Source organism: Myxine glutinosa, chromosome 14 (genome assembly GCF_964187855.1).
Source record: "Myxine glutinosa chromosome 14, kmMyxGlut1.1, whole genome shotgun sequence".
NCBI lineage: Eukaryota > Metazoa > Chordata > Myxini > Myxiniformes > Myxinidae > Myxine > Myxine glutinosa.
In genome coordinates, this window is record NC_136274.1 from 31964150 (window position 1) to 31988188 (window position 24039).

The 24039-nt window shown below is 41.9% G+C and overlaps 1 protein-coding gene across 9 annotated transcripts in view; it reads right to left on the reverse strand.

The window, feature by feature from the left end:
• Positions 1–24039, reverse strand: part of LOC137439579 (ataxin-2) — a 108378-nt gene that overhangs the window by 3502 nt on the left and 80837 nt on the right. For 6 of the 9 annotated variants that reach the window (XM_068135470.2, XM_068135465.2, XM_068135464.2 and 3 more), the window contains 7 exons: positions 9035–9113; positions 7013–7156; positions 5016–5073; positions 4352–4450; positions 4032–4216; positions 2808–2964; positions 1891–2054 (listed from right to left, as the gene is read on the reverse strand). In XM_068135470.2, the coding sequence (XP_067991571.1) occupies positions 1891–2054; positions 2808–2964; positions 4032–4216; positions 4352–4450; positions 5016–5073; positions 7013–7156; positions 9035–9113 (886 nt within the window). The remainder of the gene's footprint in view (positions 1–1890; positions 2055–2807; positions 2965–4031; positions 4217–4351; positions 4451–5015; positions 5074–7012; positions 7157–9034; positions 9114–24039) is intronic. The other 3 variants (XM_068135467.2, XM_068135466.2, XM_068135468.2) reach the window with 3 other exon arrangements.

Here is a 24039-nt window from a genome sequence, read left to right on the forward strand (position 1 = left end):
ATTAATCAATAAATCAAAAATACCCTTTTATAGCCAAATCACTTGGTTCCTGTCATGTCCAAATATCAGCTTCCTAACTCAAAAGGTGCCTGAGATATTGCCCAGATGAGAAAGGAAATAAATAAGTACTTAATTAATCGATAGTAATTAAGTATTAATTGACTTACGTTTTTCGGTTCTGCCGGCGAGGTGGTGTTCTTGCAAACTTCGTCATCGAAGTTAAGTATTTTCCCGTTTGTGTTTTTGTCAAAAATGTATTGTTTATTACCCTCGCAGGAGGAGAGGGTATTGCATTTGGGTCCGTTTGTTACTTGGCAAAAATGTTTTTTTGTTTTTTTTTGCAAGTATGTTGATCACTCCGGTATGTGTTTGTTTGTCCGCTCACTTATACTTGCCTACAGGTTACAATTTTAAACCGATCTTCATGAAACTTCACCAAATGGTAGAGTTTGTGGTTCGACAAAATCCTATATATTTGAGGTCAAAAGGTGAAAAGGTCAACATAGGCCAAAGGTCAACCACTTTTTCCAAATTTCTAAAATCCTCAATTTTCATCCGATTGACTAAGTTTGAATGGGATTTAAGTACACACCAGTTAACTGAATTCAACCAACAACAATGTTTGAGATCAGCATAGGCCAAAAGGTCAAAATAGGCCAAAGGTCAACCACTTTTTTCAAATTTCTACAAGCCTCAATTTTCATCCGATTGACAGGAAATTTCCACCGTAGGTGCAACTCCACCTGTATAATTTTTATGACAATTATGACGTCACAGGTCACGTGGTGAGGGCGCCATCTTGGAAAAACCGAAAAACTTTGCACCTCTATATCTCCGAAAGCACCGCATAGAAAAAAATTGAGACATGGCTCATTGTAAAGAACTCTCCATGGGGAATAAAATATGTTGATGATGTCATAGGTGCCTCCATTATGACGTCATAATTCGACAAGTACAAAACTTAATCCGATCAAGATGAAATTTCTTGAGCGGCATGAAGGCATAAATTAGTGGCGAAAAAAAAGATGACGTCATCGGTCACGTGGTTCGGCCGCCATATTTGTTTTTAACACAAAAGCCTTAAAAAACACTGAAAACACATCCTGGCGAGGGTCTGCAATCTCCGATTGCTCTTTCTTGTTTTACTGTGTATGTGTCTACTGTGTGTTTCTAGTAAGGTCTTGGTTTGTAAATCATGTATACCTGTGTGTAATAGTCGTTTTGTTCGCGCCACGTTTGGGGCCTGGTCACTCGAGACTTCCCTGTCTCCTCGGCGGTCATTTAGTTGGTTATTTATGTTCGTTCTTTCACTGTATTGCTTTTTTCTTTGTCTTTCTTTTCACCCCATACTTCCCCCGAACACCTTACCCTTTGTTTAAAGTCTTAATACGAAACAAACTAAAAAAAAAATCTTAGTAATAATTAATTTCCTTCTCTCCATCACCTTCAATATTGCAATATGCTTTCTTCATGAAGTTGGTTAAACAATAGACCTTTCTTTTTTCTCTCCATCAAAAGCACTGATCCGCTTACTTTCTGGCCATCAAAAAATTGTACATGATCAATGAGATGGTGTTTATTTTGTGACATCTATTTGACTACAAGTACATCAATGGAACATCATTACGAGCAGACGCTTACAAAGTTTAGCTTAGGAAACGAAAGAACAATTGCTTTGGTCATTTGTAAATAACCATTAAGATTACTCTTATCCAAATATTCGAGCAATATAAATGCAACAAATTACTGAACGACAGGATTAAGTAGTGAGGTACATCTTCCCACAAATTTTCTTTGAACTTGCATCGTTCAAAAATAGCCCAAGCGGTAGTTTAAAAACTTGTTTTTGAGTCGCTGGTAGCATAGTGGAACAGTGTAACAGAAGTTCACCTGCACGGGGCTTGGCACAGGTCGGTTGTGCTGGGCTTGCCCGGCATGGGCTGACGCTGCCTGTGAAGGGTGGGCTGCCAGAGAGTGCAGTGACCCCGGGTGTGGATGTAGTGGTGGATGTAGTGGTGGCGGTGGGTATGGTGGTGGTACAGGGGTTGGAGAAACTGGTCACCCGTGAAGGAAAAACATACCAACAGACAAATGATGCAATCACTTAATCTACCACCCTCCCTCTCTCCACCCTCTCCAACTTATGGTAACGAATTATCTTTGAAACTTTTATAATCAAATGAAAACCTTTTGTGAATGTCAAATATAAAAAGCAACATATTTTTCACAAGGAAATGCACCACATGCTCAAGATGCACAACATAATATATACAATATCCCGCTGATTAATTAGCACAAACAAGCAATTAGCTGAGCAATCTGTACACCAAGCAAATACAAGAGAATTACGATAATGGAGGAAGTCATTTGGCACATCATTCCTGTGATATTTCTTGACTCCTTAAAGTTCATCTCTGAGTTTTACCTTTATGTATCAACTCCATTCTCACTATGAATTTGCAACCAAGATAAGATCCACATCCCTTTATCTAACCCTATTTAACATCCCGGCAGACACTTCAATCAGGGTAACAGCACACAATGGCAGATTCCCTTTCAAGACACCATGTGATCTTTAACATTGACAACTTAAAATGCAGGTGGGACAGCCGGCTACACACCACCATCCGAAGAATGGCGTGCTCTGAGAAGCAGCACACCTCCAAGCAATGTACTCGTACCAGTTGTTTTATGTTTGCAAACAAGTCAGACAAAGTTTGCAAATGCTAAAAACTACTCATTTATTGATCACCATCTCATGGGATCGACAACAGTTGATGATAGATCATTTAAACCATGGACCATACCATATATTGTTTGTGGGTGGGGGGCTGTATCTGGCGGAGGAAATTGCGGAGAGGATGAAGATGGAGCATGGACAAGGCCTGGCTGCCCAGGTGCCATCTGGGTTGTCGCAAGGACCCGCGAGCCTCCCTGCATTAGTGATGGGTACACCGCACCACCCTAACAGTGTGAAGGATAATGAGAAGTCAGTAAGGAGAGGTAAGAGGTCAAGGTAGTTTTTTTTACAGTAACAGATTGCAGAGGTGTATAATAAAATTCAGAACATTCAGGTACAGCTCCAATAGTAGTGAATTTATTTTTAATCAAAACTGCCAGTCATTATTCACCATGACAGCTTTCTCTGTGTAATCAATGACCTTTTTTTTATATTGCAGCACTCAGTGAAGTCATTTTGGATGTGTGCTTACACCTCTGTTTAAAAAAGCTCTTTCCAAATGGAATTCATGATGAAGGGCAGGTGCTATAAAGCGAAAATTTCAGTGTCACCAAGCCAAATGTTACTTGGAACCAGGTCTGGAAAAAAGGGATGATATGACAAAGTATTGATGCTTTTCCGCACCAGCAATAATTCCACTGCAAAAATGTGCAGTTTGTTTTGCTGCAGATGTCCATGGATGGCATGTGAGCAAAATTTCACTTTTTGCAAGAGGTTACCACAGTGGTCCTGGACGGTTATTGGGTGGCCATTTTAAACTTCTCTCATAGGCAGCACAAAGCTGCAGGCTTTCAGCATTGCTAGAGTGTGGCTGTGCAGCCGACACGTTGACTCCTGTAGGTTAGGACAGGCAATTTTGAACAGGGTAAAAACAAAGCAACAACAAAAAAAAGCCTTTGTCAAAGAAAAATACAAATTGTGTGACAAGCAACTTTGTAAAATGTATTTATTGGCAGGGAAACTGCCATGCTCCTGTGACTCCGTCTCAGAGGTGAACAAGACTTGTCGTTTTGAAGATGTTAATGGACTTTTCTCAATGCGTTACAATAGTTTTCAATGATCGTCTTTGTCATTCATTTATAAAATTAACATTATTTACCCACACTATCAAAACAGCTCTTGGGGCATGCACAAAAAACTACCAAAGGTGAAGCATTACTCCTGATCTGCCTAAAAGGTAGTGCCGGTATAGTCATACACACAGTCACCAAAAGCACACAGTCACCAAAAGCATCACAAAATAAATAAAAAACAAACATTACACCAATGCACAACAGAAGCAAGACATTACCTGATGTGGATGTTGATACGCCATTAAACTGGGCTGATTGGGGAAGTGCTGGGGACTGTATGGCATGAAGGCTGGTGAGTACGATACAAGGGGTGGGGCAGAGACGGGTGCCATCGACACCTGGTGGAGGATAGCCTGCGCACCTTGTGCGTGCGGGTGCTCTGAGCGAACAGGAGTCATGGCACCTAGAAGGCGGCGAGGGTGGAAGGGAGAAGGAAGGAGACGGAGATGCTGTCATAATACCCCCCCCCCCCCAACCCATTTCCCACCCACCCGCCCACCTCCGCGGCCTCACGCGTAAACTTTCCCGCGTGGCTTACCGGCAAGAGTGGGGGGTGGCTTAAGGGCGAATACGAAAGAGACTTGAGAAGCGGAAGAATAGTCACCCCAAATATTTGACTGAATATTCAAGCGCCGATCTTGCCCGAGAACAGAAGCGACAGCAGACAAAACATTAATGTCACTTTGAGGAGCCCGATCCGTTTGCCAGCAAATTTGAGATAGCAAATGATTGTGGGCACAGAGCAGCAGCAGAGCAGGGTAATGAGGAAAACTTCAGATCAACAGGGAAAAGAAAGACAAAGGATGTGAGAAAATGAACGTTTTGTGATTGCAGACATTAGGTTTCAACTTCTTCCATTCTCCACAACATAGGCACATTATTTTATAAATAAAACGATTACTTAAGCAAGTGTACATGTTTATAGCAACGCTTCACCAAAATGTTTAAACTATATATGTGGTTTATTAATCAAGTTGTGAATTTTGCATCCTTTGCTCAAGACAAGAAGCAGCTTAGGGTCATTTGCATATTATGCCACACACGGATGAAGACAAAGGAAGGCAAGAGGGAAAAGGAAGATATTTTATGGGAAGAAAAGACAGTGGAGGAGGAATGAATTTTTTTTTGTCATTTTGGCACAAGCTGGGTGAGGACGGATAGCCAAGCACATGAAGGAAGGTATCAGTTAGGTTTGGCCTCACCTTTTGATGGCCGATACGGCTTGTGTTGGCTCACTGGAACCGGCATTGTGTAACCAGTCTGCAACGGAAGAGTTAACATTAACATGCACTGTCAAATCGATGTCCACAGACAGTCTACCCCAGTAGCTGCCAGAAGGGGTGTTCAACAGGAAAAATGAAGAAGTCAAACTTCAATTTCATTTCCAAACAAAAGCAATTCATTCATTCGTACGAATACTGGACTTTGAATCGGTCACGAACTTGGCCTGCGTGCACCATTCTCTCTACACAGACTGTGTTTGTGTTGTTGAAGATTACTGTAATTCGGCCAAGATGCCAGCGATAACTCTCCTCGTCTTCATGCAAAGACAATGTGGGAGCATCAATGTCAACGAGTAAATGCTAACAGATGTGCCCCAAGCTTAACTTCCATTTGAAGGAAGGCACACCTTGTGATTCGGCTTCAGCCAAATTAGAAGTATTGGTCATTGATTTAAAAGTTTATGATTTTTGGATTTTAAAAACTGAAAAGCAACCACAGAGTCGATGAGATATATATATATATATATAAGGACCTTGTATAACTTTGCTATTAACACATGTTTTTCCGATACTAATATGCATAGTCTATTTGATTGACTGGTGTTCCTAACACAGATTGTTATATTGAAATTTTAATTACGAACAGGTGTGTTCATGAACTACAAGGTTTCAGTTAAGTATTAAAAATCAAATTCAAGACGATATAATAGGCCAAAAGTCCCTTATTTATGAGTAATGTATTGACAGTAAGTTTTAAAACAGCTAACAACCTTATTTAAAGAAAAAATAAATTAAAAAGAGCTAAACTGCGTGATAGTGTATAGCTTATACTAATTTATTTAGCCACCGAACTGCATTAAAACCCAGTGACCATAATATAAATGCCCAATACCAATTTTAATTTCAGAGATATAGAGGTGTGAAGTTTTTCCAAGATGGCGCCTGTACCACGTGACCTATGACGTCATAATTATGAATAAAAAGGCGGAGGCGGAGGCCCTCCTATGGTAAAATGTCGTAGCAATCGGACCATTGGTTGCCGAGAAAAAGAATTTCAAAAATGCAGACATGCACGTACGTATGCATGTACGCAACCGATCGCCTAAATCTGCTTTTGGCTTTGCGAGCGCAGGGTAAAAAAAAAAAAACAGTTTACAATGTAAAGCACTGGGAAATCATCTCTCCCATCATGTTGCATTCCGGTATGTCTTCTCAACTGCTAATTGGACGGCGTGTTCTTCATAATCATCAAAATCATTACGGATGTTTTGAAGATATGATTTTAGAAATTCCAGTAATTTAACCGTTAGTGGCAGTTCGATGTCTTTTGCTTGGACTGACTTAATAGTTGCATTAAATCGATCCAGCATTGTATCCATTATAATTAATTATAATAAGATTATAGAAAGCTAAGGATAACCTCCGTTATAATAAGATTTGGCATACTGTATAAAACAATTCTACGTCATTCATGGTTGCATGATTGTGTCATTTTGACATGATGCCGATCCTCCCATAAAAGGTCATGTGATTCGTGTGGTATGGCACTCATTACTTGTCTGGTATTACCATTTGTGGTTTTATTTAAACGTTGGGTTATTTATATTAGACCTGGAATACCTGTCGCCCATCTCTGCTAACTTTGACACAACTGGACAAGCAAGGGAATAAATAAATGTATCGTATGTTTATTTGGGCCCCCTTTGGAGTTTGGGTCCTGGATAAATGTCCCGTTGTCCTCCCCTAAATCCGGCCCTGGGCAAAACTTTACACCAATTGCTCTTAATGCTAATCAATCTTTGAAATGAAAGGAAATCAGGTTATATAGTTGGCCATTTGCCGATGCGGGTGAAGATCACACTGGTTAGTTAAATTACAGTCGTTGCCAATGTAAATAGAGTGAGGAGAAAGAAGGGCTGGAGCTAGGTGAGTAGTTCACAAAGAAAAACATTTCCAAAGAAAGGGTTTTGTCTTACGGGCACGGGACTGAGCGGAATGATAGGTGTAGGGTATCCGGCCAAAGGCTGAGGGCTGCAAAGTGCTGCAGCAGTCTGTGGAACCATCACAGAAGGGCTAACCTGTTGAGGTCGGGATGGCGTTGGTGTCTGCACCTGCTTCTGCTGAAAGAAAAATGACAGGACAGTTTATAGTTGAGCATGGTCACTTCTGTGCTGTCTGCTTCTGGGTTTGATAAAACACTATTCAAGATCAATTCAAATCAGATTTTAATGAAGTCATTCTGACATGGTGTCAGATGTATTTTGATAAAATGGTGGCATACTATAAAACAAACTACACAAGCAGTCCATTCTTCAATAATAAGAACAAGAAAAGAACCAAGTACAGATACATTCAAAGTACACCAATTACAATTATTAATCAATTGGCTAATATTTATGAATAATGGCTAATACAGCCTGGTGTTGGCTTAGCGGTTAGGGTGCCGGCTTGGGATCCTAGGATCCTGGGTTTGATTCCCGGTTGATCGCTGAATTAACGCCAGGGGGGTTGACTCAGCCTGTTTTCCCTCTGAGGTCAGCAAATCGAGTACCAGTTCACTGGTAATTCCCTGCGTGTCACAAGAGGCGACTAACAGAGTTGGCAGCAGGAAGTGCATCCAGCCATAAAACATTGCTTCAAAAAGGGGATCACGGTGCCCAAAAAAGGCCAACCCCTGCTCTGTGGGGGAAAATGGCCTCCAAAGGTGGTTCCAATCAATTGGCTAATAGCAAAACGAAACCACCAGTGTTTCATCCGAAGCTGTAACCTTTTGAAAATAAAATAGTTAAACAATAAAAAAAAATTTTTTTTTAAATTGATCAAGAGATAAATCAATAAATATTAATCGATGAATAGATTAATCAATGCATAAAAAAATATCCTTTATGGCCAAATCACTTGGTCACTGTCCTGTTTGAATATCAGCTTCCTAGCTCAAAAGGTGCCTGATATATTGCCTAGTTGAGAAAGAAAGTAAATAAGTAATTAATAATGATAATAAATAAACAATAATGGTAAAATAATGAAATTATTACTCAATTGGCTAATATAATACCTAAACCATCATCGTTTCATCTGAATCTGTAACTTAAAAATAATATTCAATCGATTAATTGAATAATTAAATGATTAATCGATTAATTCTTCAATAAATCAAAAATAGCCCTTACAGCCAAATCACTTGATCATTGTCATGTCCAAATGTCAGCTTCCTAGCTCAAAAGGTGTGGAGAAATTGCCCAGATGAGAAAGAAAATAAATAAGTACTTAATAAATTGATAATGAAAATGAAATGATTAATCAAAAAATAAAAAAAATACCATTTTTGCCAAAGCACGGGCTCACTATTGCGCTCAAATTTCAGCTTCATAGCTCATCGGATGGCTGAGATATCGCCCAGAGAAACAAAGAAGAAAACAAGAAAGAACAGAGTGAAAGTTGATTACTCCCTTTCAGCACGCATCATCGCCGGGCCTCCTTTGGTGCCCGGCGATGACGTCATGCAGCGCCTGGAGATGGAACAGGAAAGGAGTGGTGTACAAAACATTCAAAGTCATCTTGTGCAGGCTGGCAAAATATTACATTGGGTATACTAAGCGAATACAAGTGCAAAGTAAAGAGGTAAGTGAAAAGGATTAATCAAAGAAATGGGATTTAAATGTAACAAACGTGATGCAGGAAACAACCTGATTCTATGGAGGTTTCCTTGTATGAAATACACCTTTGCAACCTTCACAAGGTAAGAAGTATTACTGTTAAGTGCAATTAACACAGAGCAATACAAATGCATTTGTTTTCATCAAGTCATTTCATTGTGGCTTATGAAGCACTCAAGGGGAGAAGAGAGTTTGGAAAAGGTAGGAAGAGGAAACAAAAGAAAGACATTGAAAAGATAGAAGAGAAAAAAAAGAAGAAGACTGCAGATTGATCATTTCAAAATTCATAATGCTCTTGAACAAAACGCAAATAAAGATCGCTGTGTTGTGAAGGAACATTACCATAGGAACAAAGGGCTTCGCTGAAGGGTTCAACACAAACTCCTTGGCATTAGGATTCAAGGTGGACTTCTTTGTTTGCCTGTGAGGGTGAAGACCACATTGGTTAGCCAAGAGGATGCTATCGCAATACAAAGGAGTGTCAATAAGATGAAAAACAGCTATGCAGCTTTCCCTGTCTGTTGAAACCTTCGCTCCCTATTTACGAGTCTTGGATTGTTCAAAATCCAGTTGGAGTACCTACCGGTTTCATTGTTTCACAAGCTCAGTGTATAAAAGTTTTTAGTTTTTATATTGGCTTTGCAGCAGTCTGGCTTCATTTGTTCTCGTCTTTGTCTTTGTCATTTACTTTTACCGGGGTTCAAGTAATGCTCTAGAAAAGTTCATATGAAGGGGCACCGATTTGATTCAAACAGCTGCATGAAGAAGTAAATGTATTTTATTTGCCAGATGTAGGGCACCCCTTCATATGAACTTTTCTAGAGCATTACTTGGTTCCTCCTAAGAAGACAAGGGTAGTCCAGCATGCACACGAGATTTTTTGAATGCCCCTTATTTTGTATTGTTCGGCATTTTCTATAAGCTATGGAATATGTCCCTTCTTTTCTATACTTTGCCACATGGCACATACCATATAAAGGGGCCTTTTCTATGCCCCCGGCATTTTTCAAAAGATAAATTCTAAATACGAACAAAATGCATTTGTTCATCGTACAAGATTTGATTCAAGACGATATAAAAGACTTGGAAAAAGTAAGGGGAAAAAAATATTCAACCCAGATGGGACTCAAACCTACACTCCACAGCTTGGTAGTCTGATGCCTTATCCATTAGATTAGACCATTAATCCAGCACATTACATTTGGATGATAACATTTTGAAGAGTTGTAAAGTGTGTATATATTTATATATATTTATTTATGTGTATATATATATATATATATATATATATATATATATATATATATTTATTTATTTATATATATTTAATTTTAAAGCAAAAACGATAGCATTTAGGTGGAATTTGTTTTGAAAGCCATTAACTAGACCTATTGGCCGATGCATATTCCAAGTTTCAGCTAGTTTCAGTGCATAGCCCATGTGATATGAGCGCCAACACATTTGGGCGGACGGACGGACAGACACCAACGTGATTTCGAGGGTTTTCAAAATAAGTCTCAAGAATGCAAAAACAGACTGTGATAAAATCGGAAGAAGAAGAAGAGGCGTGTTGCGGGGCGGAATAAACATATCTGTCTGCCATGGGTGGCCGCCTGCTGATGTAAGCAATTCTAAGCATTTAACCAGCTGAAAGAGTCGACACTGCAAGTGCTGCTATGAATTCTGAGAGATCTTGGTGAGATGTGATTACGAGCTTTGACTAGTGATTTAGATTGCTTAGTTCATTTTATAAACGGTCTTGATGTGCCTTCAGTTGCTTTGTAAGATGACTGCTGTGTTTACATAGGTAAACGCCAAGTCGATTACAATAAAGCTTCATATTCTGAAGAGAGGTCTTGGAGTCTAATTACACTACACAGACGTTGCTGAAATTTGGAACATATTACCTCAACGTACAAAGCATTTACTTCTGAAATTTGCAGCCGATTTCGTCCAGTAGAAGCCGAGAAACTTATTTTCAGTCCCCATGTTAAAGCTGTATACAAAGAAACGATACCTTATATAAAAAGGGAGGGGCTCTTTGCACCTCCTTTTGATAAAGGATGTGATTAAGTGGGACCCGAAAAGAAAGTTTGAAAGATAACGAATGAACCGATTTAAATATTAGGGAAGTTTTTACAAAGATGGACAATGACTGAATCAGTGAGCATTGTTGGAGAGTAAAAACGAGGAGGTTCGAACAGAAGCATGGCAGGGATATTCCTTTACATAGAGTTGATAACATATTGAAAGGTCTTCCAGAGAAGGAGACCTTTCGATATGTTATAGTTACCTTTCTGTGCCACAAAATCTATTTTATGGCAAACAGTTGGGCAAAAAAAATAAAGCATTGACAAACAACCATCACAGCTACTCAAACGGTCGGCAAACACTGTTGTAGCATCCATGGATGTCATCTCATTTACAGTGATCCTCGAGTACACAGAATCTTAATAGTGACATGGAAGCCCTTACTCAGAGTATATAGATAAATGAAAAAGCAGAAGAAAAGAAAGAGAAGAAAAGCAAGGCATCGGATACTTAGCTTTGTACAGCGCCATGCCAGTGCTATTTGTGCATCGCTTGCACTTTCTTTATCTTTTAAATAAGTGCAAGTTTGGACAATAGCTGCTTCCAGGATGAACATCGATCTATCCATCCATCAATCAAATGACCTTTGGGTTTTATGACAGTGCAGATATCTTAGTTCAGTTTGCCACATGCTTGGTTTATCTGACATGTAGAGTTCTTGGCAAACAAAGGGGGGAAAAACCCCTACCTAACTCATTTAAAAAACCGATCAGGACTTGCAATCTTTAGCCTTCAGGATTTGGATCAGCGAATTAAAAACCTATCAGGATTTGGAATCGTTACTGGAATCATATCATAGTACATGGGCTTATGTATATTTGTGGACCGTTTTGCTAGATTCTTGGCAACAAGGCTTAAATCACTCTAAATAGCATATAAAATAAAAAAATTGCTGTTGCCAAATTTGCACGACATCTTAATGGCGGCCATCTTGGATTTCAAGATGGCCACCATTTCGGACCTATTTTGCCTTATATCTCACTTATTAATCAAGGTATCAGCACAAGAATAGTGTCCTTACCCACATTTTCGGGGTCAAGGAAGACAATGGTAATAATCAAATTTCAGCTGGATGGCCAACATCTTTATAATTTCAAGATGGCCACCATTTTTAAATCTAGTTTTGCCCAAACTCCAGGTCAAAGCCATACTTTAAAAGGTTTTCATGTATATCAGGTTTAAATATAAATGTCCTGGTATTGAATCTATTTACTTTTACTCACAGGTACTTACATTTTTAGATAATGGTTAGGATTGGATTGGGAGGGGGTGGATAGGAGGTGGGGGGACAGGGGAGTTCTTCTGCCAGATCCACACCCAAATATTATCTAAAGAATCAAGCTACCGTACATCTAGTTTTAGTCAAATATTATTCCTGAAACTGTGTTGGATGACTTTTTAACAATCTTTATTCTTTTCAGATGTGCAGCAGACGACCTTGAGAAGTTGCATTCTTGGATAACTGTGGAGGAAGAACGACTGCCGGCATCATGACCACGCCAGAGGAACCTGCTGCTAAAAAGAAGCCCATTGACTTCAGTCTTTGTTTGCTATGCCAAGGGAAGAAATACATAAAAAGGAAAGTGCTTGAGCCTTTAAGCACACCACAGGCAGATACATATGAGACATTTTTGCGAAATCTCACCAAACGAGATACATACAGGAATCCGACATATGTGGCCATAAATCAAAGACTGCAAGGCTTATCCGCTGGTGATCTGATGTCAAGAAAAGCATTATGGCATCGGAGCTGTTACGGTATGCTGACACATATACAGCATATTGAACGTGATAAAGGACGATATGAACAAGCCACAAGTCAAATGGACACTCGTGTTCTGACCGGAGGTAAGAAACGAGGAAGACCATCAACAACTCCTATTCCAGAGGAAGCCTCCTGTTCAGCACCAGCAGAAAGGCAGACACGGTCGACAGTACCATCATTCTGCCAGAATATGTGCTTTTTCTGTCAGACTGTGAAACAGGACAAAAAGACCGGGACAGAAGAGATACGCTGTGAGTGTAGAAGCAAAGATATTGGTAGGTCAGTTAAACAGATTGTGGAAAACAGTGACAACAGTGTCTGGAAACTCAACCTTGCGGACTTTCTCGTTGAGGGAGATTTTTTTGCAAGGGACATAACCTACCATAAGAGCTGTTTGACCTCCAACTGGAGTCGCTACGTGCAAATGCCACAGCGCAAAAATTGTGCAGGTGACCAAAGTGGTGATGGGGACTTAGGACAGAGAGAGATTTGTATCAGCTGAAATCGAGTTCTTCGCTGAATTACAGGATTGCATCGATGATGGACAGTTTGTCTCAACACCTGAGGCTGATGAGGTCTACAGTAACATGATGCGGGACTATGGTATTCAGAATCACAGCATCACCAGGGGCAGGCTGTTACAGAAGATCCGTGAGAACATTTGTTGTGATATTACCGATGGTCAAGGCCAAAAACCTTCTGTCATTCATGGCAAAAAGGCAAGAAGGACAGCAATAGATGCTGCTATAAAGGAGAAAAATATCAAAGAAGACATGTTGCAGATATTCAAATGTGCAAAGTGTGTACGACAATCCATTCTTCACTCTAGAGATGTTGAAAAGGCATGGACATTTCAGGGATCTTTACTGGACTACAATGATTCGGATATTCCATGTGAGTTGTTCACTCTCATCCGATGGATAATTCAGGGAGCACAAGCTGCTACAACTGCATCACAAGCCGATGAACTACGGAAAACATGCATGATAATATCGCAGACTGTGGTTCGAGAATGCAAGTCACCTCGACAGGTTTCACTCGTGCCAAAAACGCCAGAGTCGTCATTTCGGCAAATGAATGACAGTCCATATGCTATTGGAATGTCACTCTATATGTACCATAACTTTCGGAGTCAGAAAGCTGTAACATTGTTGCACAAATGTGCAGTGGCATTTCATATGATCGAGTGTCAAAGGTGTGCAATGCCATTGCAGGAGCCATCCAGGAACGGATTTTGACATTTGGTGTATACGTACCACCCGGGCTTATGAAGGATATAAGAATCCGTGCATCGTTGGACAACATCGATCTTCAGGTTGACACAGTAGATGGTACAGGGAGCTTCCATGGGCTGGCTGCTGGAGTATATCAATCTAGAATCAGTGGTGAAGCAGTAGTTGGGCCTTTGATCTTCAAGAAGAGCACGTCATCGAATGCACTTTCCAATGTTCCAAATACGATTATAGAACTTACTGAGTGCAGTATCGAAGGCAACCCAAAGCCACACTCAAGTCCAATGTACAACCACTTCAAAGTTGGAATGTTTAGTGAAGAGGTTACGATAGCAAAGAGCAATGATCTTGGATGGTTGTTGGCACGACACCTGAATAGGGCACCAACAGATGCCGATACTAATGAGACAGAGCCCACAATTGGTTCCAGCACTGGCAACATCCAGGAAAACAATAGAGGAGAGGTCAAAAACCTGGACAATGATCTGCAAGGCAGTCATTCTGCTGAGCTTCCTGAAGCTCTGGATTCAGAAAGAGATCAATCAGTGCCAATTTGGTCTGCCTACAACTCCATTTTGAGAAAAGATTCTCCAGAAATGATGTCAGCAATGATTGACAATGCATATTTGATGCCAATCATCAATGCTGCACCACAAGATTGGTCTACATTGGTAACTGGCCTTGAACAGCTTCAAAGATTGAACCAGATAGTGTGTCCTGGAACGCCTACTGCAGTAACTTTAGATATGGATCTATACAAGAGTTTTGAAGCTAGAGCACCTAGATTCACGATATAGCAACAGATGGATTCTTTGCCCAGGTGGATTCCACACTGCCATCTGTGCCCTTAGGTGCTTAGGCCATTCAGTAGAAGGCAGTGGACTTGATATGGCATGGCAAGAAGCCGAGCTATACAGCTCTGTGACAACTTCTCAGATCATCAATGGCAATCACTATAATCGGGCTGTCCTTGCACATCAGATAACTCTCCAAACACTATATGATCTTTGGATGGACGCATTCTTCCAGGACCACCCGGAAACTCTTGGGGCACTTCAAACAGGTTCTAAGACACTGAGTGATGCCTGCAGAGATGGTGGAGATATTCTGAAGGCACATCAGGACTTCCTAGCAACAACGAGTCCATCAATCTAGAGGCACAGCTTGCACAGTATGATGCTGACCATCAAAACAATCCAATGTACAGATGGGCCCGACTGTACATGGACCAGGTGATGCTGCTTCTGCAATTCTTACGCGCCAACAGAGATGGTGATTGGGCACTGTATCTAGCTACACTTGAGAAACTGTGTGCACTATTCTTTGCATATGATCGTCTAGACCAGGGGTCGGCAACCTTAGGCACGCGTGCCACCATTGGCACGCGGCAGCGTAATCATTGGCACACTGGCGAAAGCAGTGCCCTCTCAGTTGCATGACAAATCACTTCTTGAACAGCCATTGGCTGTTGCGCGGCCTGTCTTATTTAGTTTGATTGACGGTACGGCCTCCCGCTCACATTTCCCACAGTGCAGTGAAGCGGTTCAGGTTCGGTAGATGATGGCAACCCCGCTAGCTAAGAAAGCTGAAGTAAAGGTTCGAGCATTCCAGCCCTCATGGACAGAAGAGTGGGGTTTTGTTTTTCAGAAGGATCGTGCTGTGTGTACTTTATGTTTTGAAAATGTTGTTTGTCGAACGTCGAGTGTTAAGCGCCATTTTGAGACAAAGCACGAGAAAACTTTCAAAGATCAGGCAGACAAGGCAGAATCCATCAAACGTGCCGTGTCCAGGTATGGGAAGCAAGCCAACACCCTCAAAATCTTTGCCACTGCTAAAAACCAAGCGACTGAAGCAAGCTATCGCATTGCTCATTGCATTGCGAAACGTGGAAAGCCATTCACGGATGGCGAATATATTAAGGAGGCTTTTCTCTGTAGCTCAGAGGTTCTGTTTGAAGGCTTACCATCAAAGAGACAATCAAATCAAGAATAAAAGATATTCCCATGTCAGCTAGAAGTGTTGAGCGACGCATTGAAGAAATGGCCTCCCGCAGTCGTTTGACAACCGACCACTCCGAAGCATGTTTGCAACTTAAAGTGACTAACGACAACCCCCAGATAATTGAGCTCAGCAAAGGAAAGCAGGGCCAGGGATCAAACTGACTGGTAGGCATCTGTTTATTTGTAGTACACATGGGTTTGCATATGCAGCTGTTTGTCCATCTCTTTTTTTCCAACTCTGATGTGGATGTTTTCATGAGGATGGCAGCATTCTTGTATAGTACTGTACTGGTATTTCTGTTTGATACACTTTATTCTCCCTTTTTGACATTTGTTTCCAATGCAATACTTTGTAAATGAGTTACTGAAAGCAGTGTTTTGAAATGGGGTCCGTGCATATAATTTGTAACCTCATTGGGGACAAATTTTACAATGATAAAATGATCATTACAATGTCCTAATTATGAGAGATAAATGTTTCTTTAAAATGTTGTTGCTATGCATGTAGCCTGTATGGATGTTGTTGCTGTGCATGTAGCCTGTATGGATGTTATTGCTATGCATGTAGCCTGTATGGATGTTGTTGCTATGCATGTAGCCTGTATGGATGTTGTTGCTATGCATGTAGCCTGTATGGATGGAATAAAATTCCATGTCTGTTGGAAGTATTTTTTTGATGTGGTGTCATAATTAAACTTAATGTTAAACTTAATGTTGATATGGCACACTAATTAACAAGAACATTTCAAACTGGCACTTCATGTCAAAAAGGTTGCCGACCCCTGGTCTAGACTATGCTAGGCATATTCCAGAGTACCTGGCCAGAATGCAGAATATCAAGGACACAGATCCAGAGTTGTGGGAAGAGTTTTCTGCTGGTGGTTTCACAGTCAATACAAGTAACAGCATACCTTTCACAAGACTCAGTGTAGACCAGGCCATGGAACATCTGAATAAAGTAGCAAAAGGACATGGCGGGATCAGTGGAATAACATCCACAGCTGCAACACTTAAGAAGTTCTGTCTGACAGCCCCCGAGCTCGCTCACATATCAAAGGAAATGGAACACCTGGCTGGAGTGTCTTCAGAGAAAACTGATAGGCATCATGGCCTTTCATCCAACAAAGTAGCCTACCAGGAACGATCAATTGCAAAGCTGAAAGCAACACTTCTCCAATGCAACATTTTCAAGTTGCACAACTCTGAGGATGTGTTTCAGACCTGCCTGTTCAAGTTGTTGACCAATGAGGTGATTCCTAAAGCTGTGGAGGAAGGAATTCTTAATGCAGAGAAATTCGGACAGGAGGCTTACAGTGCATTTGTAGAAAAGAGAATAAAGGGAAACCAAAACCTGTGGTCGACAATGACCAAATTGAAATTGCCATCTTGGAATTCGGTTGGCAAAGACCTGTTGGTGAAAACTGGTAGTGAGGTAGTGGCACTGAAAGTGACGACATCCCTGTTTGCTCGACTACTAGTCATTGCAAGGTCATCGAGGGAAGCAGTGGATCTAGAGGAAGTGGTAGGGGCACATGAACTGTCCAATACCAATAGAACTCTTCTCCAGCCAAATGGAATGGTCCACCCCACCACAGACAAGAGCAAGATCATATCACTCCTGGAGGGTCTTGTGAAATCCAGTGATGACACAAACTCAAGTGACCATGCTGAAGAACTTGCAGAACACCCTGAGAATGTGCAAGAAAGACCCAGGACATGCTTAATTGTTGATGGAATGGCGCTATTGCAAGAATTAATGAGTGTCAAGAAATTTCAGAACTGCAAGGAGCTAGGCACAGCGTATGTACAGCTAGCCGAATGCAGAGGACGTGCTTATGAGCAGCTTCGGGTTGTGTTTGACAATTACACAATTGATGCATCATTGAAGGAAGGAACAAGGGAACGTCATAGAGGCAAGACCAAGGCAGTGAAAAACTATATTGTTGATGAGCAAACCAAAATCAAGGACACCAAGTCATTCCTTGCTAGTAATGTCACAAAGGATTCACTGACACTCTTCCTGGCAAATAGATTGATCAACAGTAGATCCTCCATGCAGATTGTAACGGTGACAAGGAGAAGTGTCCAGGCAATTTTGAATGTGAAATTGCTAAAGAGGTCAGTAGCCAGGAGGAAGCTGACACACTCATGATTTTGCATGCAGTGCAACTTGTGAAAACAGGATTCATTGTGAGTATCTATTCCCCAGACACAGATGTGTTGTTACTTGCTCTACGTCGAAGTGATGACCTAGGAAGTGATGCTGCAGTTATCATGGGCACTGGAAAAAACCGTCGGAAAATCTTACCAAGGCCAATCTATGAACAGCTTGGTGCTCAGAGGGCAAAAGCACTTGTTAATTGGCATGCTCTCACCGGCTGTGACACCACTGGCCACATGCAGGGCAAGAGTAAAACAACTTGCTTCAAGGCATTCACTGAAAGTAGTCAAACAGTAGTGTCAGCAATTGCTCAGCTTGGAGAGGGTGATAAACCATCTGATGCTGTCCTAGAAGGATGTGAAGAGTATTTCTGTCGCCTTTTCTGTCCGAAAGGTGTTACAATAAGAAGTGCTGCTGAACTACGATGGCACCTATTCCGCCAGCTGAAGGCTGATCAGGGAGTCGAGAAACTAACACCAACTGCTGGTGCCTGGAAAGAGCATGTCCAGCGTGCTCATTTGCAAGCACACACGTGGGCACAAGATCTAACTCTAAATCCAACTGTGATCGACCCAAACACCTTGGGATGGGAAACTGTTGGAGGCGAATTGAGACCAGTCCTGACGCAGGTTGCAATTGCTCCAGCCTCAATTCTCCAACTTGTTCGCTGTGGCTGTGGACGAGCTGCAAAGAGTCCTAGCAAATTGTGTTCACGCAGGTGTTCATGCAAAGCTAGGAATGTAGTCTGTACCGAATTGTGTAACTGTGATGCTGATTTGGAGAAATGCTGCAACACTGATGCCCAGCCTATTGGGAATGACATTGTGTTTGATCAGTAGAGAGCCCGTCGTTTGGATTTTTGATAGGAGTTGTTTGATGAAACAAACTGATTAACAAACTGTAGCATTGCTTTCAGAAAAGGCTTAAGTCTATGATGGTTGCTAGCCACCACAACTAGTCTTCATCAATTGTCTCAGACTAAGACACTAGGCTATGTTTGCTCATACTTTGATTTAAAATGGCGGCCATCTTGAAATTATAAAGATGTTGGCAATCCAACTGAAATTTGATTATCACCATTGTCTTCCTTGACCCCGAAAATGTGGGTAAGGACACTATTCTTGTGCTGATACCTTGATTAATAAGTGAGATATAAGGCAAACTAGGTCCGAAATGGTGGCCATCTTGAAATCCAAGATGGCCGCCATGAAGATGTCGTGAAAATTTGGCAACAGCAATTTTTTTATTTTATATGCTATTTAGAGTGATTTAAGCCTAGTTGCCAAGAATCTAGCAAAACGATCCACAAACTTTGGTTTCCCAACATAAGCCCATGTAATATCATGTTTGTTTATGATTTTTAAAAACAGTTTAGCCTCAGATGATGTTGTCAATGTAATAATTGGCTGCATAGATGGTTAACGTCAGTGTCTCCTTGCTTCCAATGATGGTTAGCATTTACCAATCAACGTCCTGTCAATTCCAGCCATTAGTATCTACTATACTTTGGACAAGTAGACTGAAATTTTGTTTTTGCATTTATATAGATAAGTTATTTCAGATATTTTATGTGAGATGTAAAAAAGGATAATCTGTGCTAAGCTTTAATGTCACATTCTGTGTTTACAAGAGCTGCATCGTGGCCCAGATGACATTAGACCACATGTTCCATGTCTGCCATTTGTGGATTAAAGGCCACATGAACAGTGCGAGAGTGCAATTTTTGTCACACTGGACCTTCCTATCTGTTTCAATGCTAATTCTGCTGAGAATGACATTGAAACCGTGACAATGTAGCTTTAATGGAGACTTTTCTATCACCTCAGTCTTCAAGCCGCCACTTAAAGAGTTCCATCTTGCACACGGTGTGGTTGGAAACTGCCAAAACAGAATTCTGATAGATTTCAATTGCCATAGCAATTGATGGGGCTAACAGAAATGGAGATCTCCTCGAAACATTGATTGACTTACAAGATCCATCAAGATCCAAGACGTACCCCCTCATCCATGACCCTAAACTCCCCAAGTTCCTTTAATAGCATAATATGCTGGAGACAGGGTTACAACCAAAACCTTGTTTTGCCAGTTCCAATATAGCTCCCATGAGCACCCATTCATGAGCTCATCCCATGAGCTCCCATTAGGAGTTTGTAGACAGTGTGGTGAGTGTGACTAGAGAGTGATAGGTTGATGATGGTGAAAATGATGATTGGAAAGCTCTTGGTGAACGTCATCTCGGGATATGCTCCGCAGGTTGGTCGAAGCGATGAAGAGAAGGACAAGTTCTGGTGTGCGATAGAGAAGCTGATGGAAAACGTGAAAGATGAGGAAGTTGTTGTGGTGGGAGGAGACCTGAATGGACATGTGGGAAGGAGTATGGATTGTTTTGAGGGAGTTCATGGGGGTTACGGATATGGTGTGAGAAATGGAGAAGGTGAAAGGATTTTGGAGTTTGCTGATGGAGCTGATTTGTTGATTTGTAATACTCAGTTCCAGAAAGAGGACAATAAGCTTGTTACATACACGTCAGGTGGGTCGACGACAACCGTTGACTACCTGATGGTGCGTCGGCGAGATAGGGGGCACCTCCGAGACACAAAGGTGATCCCGGGGGAGGAGGCTGTTTCACAGCACCACTTGGTTGTCTGCGACATAAGGGTGAAAGGTGCGAGAAGAGCTCGGCGGGTGAAGTACCAACCGAGAATGAAGGTGTGGAGGTTGAAAGAGGTGACAGTAAGGGAGGCATTAAAAGAGAGGCTGAGTAGGGTAGAGGATGATGTGGTTGAGCTTGAAAGTGGTTGGATGTCAATGAAAGCTAGTCTGTTGGGAGCCGTTGGTGAGGTATGTGGATGGACAAAAGGACCACCGAGGCACTCGGAAACATGGTGGTGGGATGTTGAGGTTGGAAAGAGGATTGACGAGAAGAGGAAGAAGTTCAAAGAGTGGCAGAAGGCGAAGGGTACGGGAGCAGAAACAGCAGAGCATGAAAGTTATAAGGCAGCCAGGAAGGCTGCAAAGAAAGAGGTAGCAAAGGCGCAGGAGGCATGTAGGAAAATGTTCGGAGAATGCTTGGATTCGGAAGAGGGTCAGAAAGCAGTATTCAGGATTGCAAAGCACATAGCGAAAGAGAGGTGTGATGTGATGGGGGTGAGTTGCTTGAAGGATGAAGTGGGACAAATCGTTGTCGACCCAGATGGAATTAAAGGAAGATGGAAAAGATATATGGAAATGCTGTTGAATACAGAGAATGAATGGGATGGCAACATAGAGAGTAACCCAGTTTTAGGACCGGCAGAGAAGATAACTGAGAAGGAAGTTGAGGAAGCGATAAAAGCAATGAAGAGTGGAAAAGCGGGAGGGCCAACGGGAGTTGTGGGAGATATGTTGAAGGCAGCAGGAAGTTGGGGTGTGAAGAGAATGACAGAGATCTGTAATCTGGTGGTGAAAGAAGGCCGCATTCCAGTGGATTGGGAACTGAGTACCCTCGTCCCTCTATACAAGGGGAAAGGTGACCCTCTGGAGTGTGGCTCGTACCGAGCGATAAAGTTATTGGGGCATGGAATGAAGGTATTGGAAAGGGTGTTGGAGAGGAGGATAAGGAAGAAAGTGAAGATCGACGAAATGCAGTTTGGATTTATGCCAGGAAGAGGAATGACAGATGCGCTTTTCATTGTGAGGCAGTTGCAGGAGAAGTACATGGATAAGAGGAAGAAGTTGTTTTTTGGGTTTGTTGATCTGGAGAAAGCATTCGATAGGGTTCCACGCAAAGTATTGACATGGGCATTGAGGAAGTTAGGAGTGGAGGAATGGTTGATCAGAGTAGTGATGGCAATGTACAAAAGAGCACGCACAGCTGTAAGGACGAAGGACGGGAACAGTGGTGAGTTTGAGGTGAAGGTGGGAGTGCATCAGGGGTCGGTACTAAGTCCACTACTATTTGTAGCTGTGATGGAGGTGCTGGCTCAGACCGTAAAGGAGGGTTTACCGTGGGAGTTGTTGTATGCAGATGATCTGGTGTTGATTGCGGAAAGTATGGATGGACTGAAGGAAAAGATGAACAAGTGGAAGGAATGTTTGGAGACAAAAGGTCTGAAGGTGAATATCGGAAAGACAAAGGTGATGGCAAGTGGTAAAGCATGTGGTGAGGTGGAAAGAACTGGGAAGTGGCCGTGTGCTGTGTGCAGGAAGGGTGTCGGAGTGAACTCCATTCAATGTACAATGTGTGCTGAGTGGGTTCATCAAAAATGTAGTGGTCTGAGAGGGTCATTAACCAGTGTGGCAGCTACATTCAAATGTAAGGTGTGCACAGAGGGAGCTGCAGATGGAGGAAATGTTGAGTTGGATCTTGGAGACGGCGTGAAGCTGGAAGGTGTGAAAACATTTTGCTACCTCAGAGACATGCTGAATGGAGAAGGTGGATCAGACTCGGCAACGGTTGCTCGAGTGAGATGTGCATGGAAGAAGTTTCGGGAACTGAGTGGCATGCTGATGAGGAGGAGAGTGTCGCTGAAGCTGAAGGGAAAGGTGTATGCTGCATGTGTGAGAAGTGTTATGATTTATGGGAGCGAGACATGGGTAATGAACGTAGAGCAGCAACGAAGGCTGGAAAGGGTGGAAATGCGAATGGTTCGATGGATGTGCGGAGTATCGTTGAGAGAGAGGAAGACAAATGATGAATTGCGAAAGATGATGGGAATATTGCCTGTGATTGATGCTGTGAAGAGGAACAGGTTGAGATGGTTTGGTAATGTATTGAGGAAGGATGAAAGTGACTGGTTGAGAAGAGTGATGGAAGTTAATGTAAAAGGAAGTAGAGGACGGGGAAGACCGAGAAAGACTTGGCTAAAGATGGTGGAAGAAGAAATGCGGGCAAGGGGGTTAACAAGGAGAGATGCAGAAAATAGGGCAAAATGGAGAAGATTGTCATGGGGACCGCAAGGCTAACCCCCGCTCTAGCAGGGAACATGGCCTTAAAATGCATGTTGTTGTTGTTGTTGAGCACCAAACTTGTCTTAGACCCAATACCCAGATCTCAACACCATCCTGTTGGGATCCAAGCTGTCCAACCAGAAATCATTCCCCCCACCCCCCCCCCCCCCCCCCGACTTCAAGAAGGCAGACAGGAAGGACTTCTTGATAGATCTTCACAAATCCATTGAGGAATTGGTGCCTACCCCAGAAAACTATGATAAATTTGTGTCAAGAAAATGGAAAACCTCATGGAAACATATCCATCGAGGATGTCGTACTGAATATGTACCTGACCTTGCATCAGATCCAGCCAACATGGGGTGAACATGCTTCATGCAAGGAAAAGTATGAAGATGACCACTTTGTTGCTGATACTATCACTACTGGAGAAGCTATAATAACGGCCATTACCTGAGAGATGCCAGTTTTGGCAGTCTATGATTTGATCTGTGGACATGGCACACAACAGTAAGAAGTCTTGTGTTACTCTTCACCACATCAATAAAGACGCAAAGAAGTCGACTTCATTCCATTCCATTCTATAATATGACATGTTTTTTTGTATGTATGTATTGCAGTCAATCACTGGATGCTTTAAATACTGCTGAATGATTTGGAAATACTGGAACCACTGAATATTGGAATACAAAGCAAATTACTGACAGTGCATCAAGTTTGTCTTTGGTCCATTATAAGGAACGACCCAATATAAATTCTGAGTTTAAACTCTCCCCCCGACTTCACCCCCCACTAATTTTGACCCCCTTTGATCCTAAGTCTACACCCCCCCCCCCCCCCCCCAGAGCATGAGGCTGTGGGTCAAATCCAATAAATTATTATATATTTCATGAATCCCCCAATGTTGACTGCATATACAAAGTTTCATTTTAAAATGTGCCCTCCATCGACTTTGCTCTAGTTAGCTCTCCTGGAACGAAGTTCAGGGGAGCTTATGCGATGGCATCGTCTGTCCGTCAGTCCATCCGTAAACACTTGAAACTTGTTCTCCGAAACCGCTGATGGGATTGCGACCAAGTTTGGCACAAATGATATTTGTTGTGTTGTGACAAGTTCGTTCACGGCATTAAAAAAAATCTGGGTGTAAGGGGGTTTACCGCAGTCAAAGT